The sequence below is a fragment of the Montipora foliosa genome, chromosome 2 (genome assembly GCF_036669935.1).
Source record: "Montipora foliosa isolate CH-2021 chromosome 2, ASM3666993v2, whole genome shotgun sequence".
In the NCBI taxonomy this organism is placed as follows: Eukaryota; Metazoa; Cnidaria; class Anthozoa; order Scleractinia; family Acroporidae; genus Montipora; species Montipora foliosa.
This window is the reverse complement of record NC_090870.1, coordinates 18,345,925-18,350,924: the sequence shown is the minus strand read 5'-3', so window position 1 is coordinate 18,350,924 and position 5,000 is coordinate 18,345,925. Positions and strand designations below refer to the sequence as shown.

Here is a 5,000-nt window from a genome sequence, read left to right as displayed (position 1 = left end):
TTTGTAAAGTATTGTCTTTTATAAAATTATTAGGATAGTACCCGCACTCTCATTGGTCAATAGCGGTGTTTAGATGAGAGTATGGAAACACGGCTGTGACATCACACGAATTTTGATTGGTTATGTCAAGAGAAAATGAGGGGACAGAGAAGGAGGCTCCCGGTCCAGCCCTTGGGATATGTCATGTCCACGAAAGTTATTTTTAGACGAGCGGAAGTCTTCCGAGACGTCCGCATGCAAGCCAACCTCGGTCCGATGTTTGAAAGAAAATATATATTCATCAGCCTTCCACGCGCGCCATCATTTTCTCTTTTCACTAAGAACCTGAGAGCGAGGCAGGACTGCATGCGGACGTCTCAGAAGACAGACTTCCGATAGAACAAAGACTACCGCTCGTCTAAAAATAACTTTCGTGGACATAACATATCCCGGCCAACGCCTTGAGCCTCCCTCTCTGTTCCATCATTTTCTCTTGGTTATGTATTGTCAGACGTGCGTTTTGATTGGCTGGTAGGAAATATGAGCGTGTATCAAGAAAATCTGTTTCAATCTAGAAGTAAAAAAACCAGCATTTTCCTTCATTTGTCGAATTATCTTTGAGAAATATTTTATAAGCAATAGAGGACTTTTTTCTGTGTTTCCATAGCCTCATCTAAACACTCGGCGGAGTTGGGAAAATTTTCGACAGTTATGCAAACCCGAGACACAGTCTCACGGAAAACGTCCTCTGTTGGTTAAATAGCTCTCAAGCTACTCAAATAATGTTATACCGTTTCATAAGTTTCAGCTAACGGATATTTCTGAAGAAACGTTAAGTCACTAAAAATTCTTTCAATTATGTGCTTGTTTTAGAGCATCATGAATGTCACCGCAGTTTGCGTTCTCAGATTGCTAAGAGATGTTGTCTGATTCTCTATTTTGGCATTTCCCATAGTACATTTTATTTGCCCCCCGAATTTTGCATAACCGTCATAACCCATTGTTTTCAAATGCTCTTGTGACACTTTACATTCCCAAAAGCATTTTAAAACAATGGTTTATGCAACATTTGGAGTGCAAACAAAGTGTGTGATCACAGATTGTTACCCCCTGTTTCAGTGAATATTTCAATTTTACATCTTCTGTTCATTCCTATTCAACAAGGCAATCATGTAATAGAAATCGTTATGTAGCCTCGGTTAATACCACTCAATATGGCAGAATGTGCGGTTTTGGCGGGAAAACAGAACAACACTTTGTTCCTTCAAATATTTCCTTTGCACACTTCCACGTCGGTACCTTTAATATTGGTTTATATCTGACAGGTATCGGGAAGGCACTTTTTATCGCAGATGGTCTTCAAGGATATACAACTTCTTGCGGTTAATTTAAAAGCCCGTGAGAGGCGCTGAAAACAAACGAATACCTGAAAAGCAATGACAGAGATACTGGTAAGATAATTGACCCAAACCAACCTATTTCCTCAAGTCATTTCGTAAGCCGACGAAAATTATCAGTTTCTATTATAGGTATGGGTTCATATATCTGACAAAGAGTCAGTCGCGGATGTGTATTCATTCAACTTTTCGGTCAGGAAATTTAAACCTAAACGAAAATGGAAAACTTTCTCGATGCATTTGGACAACGCTGCAAACATTCGAAGAAGACAATTCAAAATTGTGTCATTCTGTTGATAACCTATGGATTGGAAGAGTTCATAAGAACGCAGTTGTTCAGGTAAAGATGAAAACGATCCTTCTTGGCTAAAGGGAGGATTTGATTTCGTTCAGTTTGATGTAATGTTGCTTCTAACATGCATGCACTACAGTGCCACTGTGGGACTAACATATCAGAACAGTGAGAGAATCTAAACGCAGCTTTTGAGTAAAGCAGGATATTGATTTCATCCTGGCATCAACCTTGAAAAGATCTTTGCCCAGTCTCTAAATGGTGGAATAATTCAGACATCACTGTGCCGCTGTATAAATCATCAAATCATCCTCATATTCCTCTTAATTTAGCCATGCTTTTTGTGCTCCGAATTTGAGGTCATTTTACATTTTAATTTATTTTGTTTTTCGACGTTTCCTACGTTTCAATTTCTTTGCGTCTTCTTGACAATAGAATTGTTTTTTTATTTGTATTTTCTCTTCTCACAAGAAAGTTTTTTCTTTGTTTCTGAGCCGAATACAATGATTAGTTTTCAGTCCCTGAATTAATCCTGGCGAAAGGCTGATTGATTCCAACAATATTCAGTGAATCACGCAGTGACTAAAATAGACGGTTAATATCCGAACGCCTGTGCTGAGAATTGATCTGACGTCTTAACGGCCAGTATTTCAGAGAGATTAAAAAACAAAAATAGGAGAAAAGTCTGACGAAATCACAACTCGGATGGTCATTTACAAACGAGATATTTTATTTATAACTTTTTGGAATAATGAAGGAATCATGCCATCCTTCAGTGTAGTCGATAATCGATTACCTTTCTCAAAAAAACAAGCAACATTGCAGACTTAAAAAATCCAAAGATTCGTCTGGTTTGCTCTTAGAGGCCCTCTGAATTAGCTAAGTAATCGAAAAATTCCAGTTTACTTTTTCCCATCTAAATTATCGACATGAATTATATAGCTTAGCAGTACCTTTTCATAAATCAGTTTTTGTCGTATGGTCAATTCTGTAATCAATAATTGATTCTGTTTAGTTCCAACTAAATTGTTCTTCCCCTTCTTTGCTTCTTTGCCTGCTTTTGTTTCGTTGTCGTTGATAACAGTTTCAATATACGGAATTTAAGACATTTTTTAACGAGAATTTTCAGCATATGTCGCTAAAAAAAATGCAAGCGGCGACATCGCATTGCCTTGATTGATCTCCCATCTCTTAATAATTAATCGCGGAATGTATTTGAGGTTACAAAGACACCACCTGTTTCAACAATGAATCTATGAACGCCTGATGGCATTCTTTTTTGGTTACTGTAACTATTTTTAGTACTGATGAAAAGGAAACAACACTGTCCAACTCTGGTGCGGCTTTTCACTGCATTTCAAAAGCCGTGTTAAAACTAATTTGCGCAACAACAGGCTTAAATTGCAGAAAGCTGCGGAACCCGCAAAACCTACAAAAAGATTACGAAATGAAATTACGAGTGAAGATAGACATAGCCTTTACCTAATTTTGGTCCTTGCTAAATTCTGACAACAGAGGACGACCAATAATGCCGATGAGTAGAGGAAGGCGCGAGATTTTTTTTTGTCGGAGAGATCATGTTACAAACATTAAGTTGAAATGTGCGTATGGTCAAAGTAGTGTCTGAGTCACGCATTCAGTTTTCGCCTGTTATCTACATTAATCATAAAAATTAAAATTTCCTCGATTGTGATTGGTTTAAAAACTCCTCTTTTCCACTAATTCACTTGCCAAGCTGTTATCGGACAGTTTGTTATCGGGCAGTTCACTAGGCCAATCGCATTCAAAGTTGTAGTTTGAATCAACCAATCACCATAGAAATAGTGTGCAAGCTCCTAAATTGGGGCTTTCTTTTTCTTTCTTTATTTTTTTCTTTCTTTCTTTCTTTCTTCTTTTCTTTCTTTCTTTCTTTCTTTCTTTTTTTCTTTCTTTCTTTCTTTCTTTCTTTTTTTCTTTCTTTCAAAGGGACATTATAACAATTTACGCCTCCTTTGTCAGTCTTAAAATACAAATTTTCCCTTTCTTTCATAACTTGGCTCTTCTTCTCTTCTCGTAAATTGTAATTTTTATGATTAATTGGTGAGAGGACTTCTTGTCGTCCAATTCGGTCTGTAATTATACTCGTAATAAATCGCTGTGCGGTCGTCCGATTTTGTTAGAGCGGTTTTCAATTGAGTGTCGAAAGTAATTAGCGAATTGCGTTGGTTTTGCATTACTTCACTCAGTGATTGGTTCAAAGTTCTCGCGCCATTTTTTCAACCGCTCAAAAGGGAAACCAAAACCAATCGTGGCTTGCACGTTCACATTTTCCCGCGCTTTGTGTCGGCTACGTGTAATTACTTCGAGTTTTAATTGGTTTACTGGGTTGTCTTCGTCCTTTTTGATTGGCCAAAATAATTACTTTGGTTTTGGTTTTACGACATTCGATTAAAACTCGCTTTATCACTTGTATGATTACAGACCGAATTGGACTCAACTCACTCCTATTACCATTACGTATCATGTAACTTCTGGAAAGAGAGAGACCAGTTACAACAAGAAAATTTTCATGATTTTATGACAAGTAGCAACCTATCGTTTGCCGTTTCAAGTCAGAAACGCGATGCTAATGTTATCAGTCACCACCAAAAAGAGCATTTGTCCATACCGACACAGGATTGATAGCAAAACGTTTGCGATTTGCCCGTTGATGAAATGAGTGTTATGATATCATTGCATATCCTATAATGACGTGAAAGTTCTTTTACCTCAACAGATGTCCTTGTTCCAACTTCTTCATGTATAGCGTGGTCATGACAGTTGGGCCCACCTTGTTTCTTCTAGGTGTGAGCTTCATGATAAGTGGTAGCTTCTGGAAATCGTTTATGGGAACTGGAAAGCGACAGCATTGCAAAGAGAGATGTAACTATCGAATGAAGTCTCTCACAAGCCTACTTCAGCCACTTCTCGCACCTACAGCCTACGTAACTATAGTTTTCTTACAAGGAGAGGTTTTCGTATGCTCGAGAAACGGTGGACCCCACATCGTGTGTTACAGTCAAGTTGAAGATGCAGATTTGTTTCAAGTGAGTTAAAATAACTCACCATTAATTAGTAATTAAGAAGTCATTTTTTCGCATAAAACCCATTGCCATTGTTAAATAAGATAAAACGAAAACTGAATATCTATATACTGGATGCAGGATGCCAATAAGCCCCCGCTAAGGTAGTAGTTTTCGAATGACCGGCATCTGTCCTTCATTTATGGTGGAAACTAGTCAAAAGCATTAAGGAACTTACGGAGCTATGAAAGTTCTTAAGGGACATCTTAGTTTTTTTGTCTCGAAATCGGA

General features: G+C 37.8%; 1 protein-coding gene across 7 annotated transcripts in view; it reads left to right on the top strand.

Moving 5' to 3' along the window:
* The window catches only part of LOC137992596 (calcium homeostasis modulator protein 5-like), an 18,119-nt gene that overhangs the window by 8,736 nt on the left and 4,383 nt on the right, over nucleotides 1-5,000 (top strand). For 3 of the 7 annotated variants that reach the window (XM_068838012.1, XM_068838011.1, XM_068838008.1), the window contains 3 exons: nucleotides 1,305-1,430; nucleotides 1,497-1,716; nucleotides 4,424-4,733. In XM_068838012.1, the coding sequence (XP_068694113.1) occupies nucleotides 1,595-1,716; nucleotides 4,424-4,733 (432 nt within the window). In that variant the 5' untranslated portion in view covers nucleotides 1,305-1,430; nucleotides 1,497-1,594. Of the gene's footprint in view, nucleotides 1-1,304; nucleotides 1,431-1,452; nucleotides 1,717-4,423; nucleotides 4,734-5,000 lie in introns of those variants that run through there. The other 4 variants (XM_068838013.1, XM_068838014.1, XM_068838015.1 and 1 more) reach the window with 3 other exon arrangements.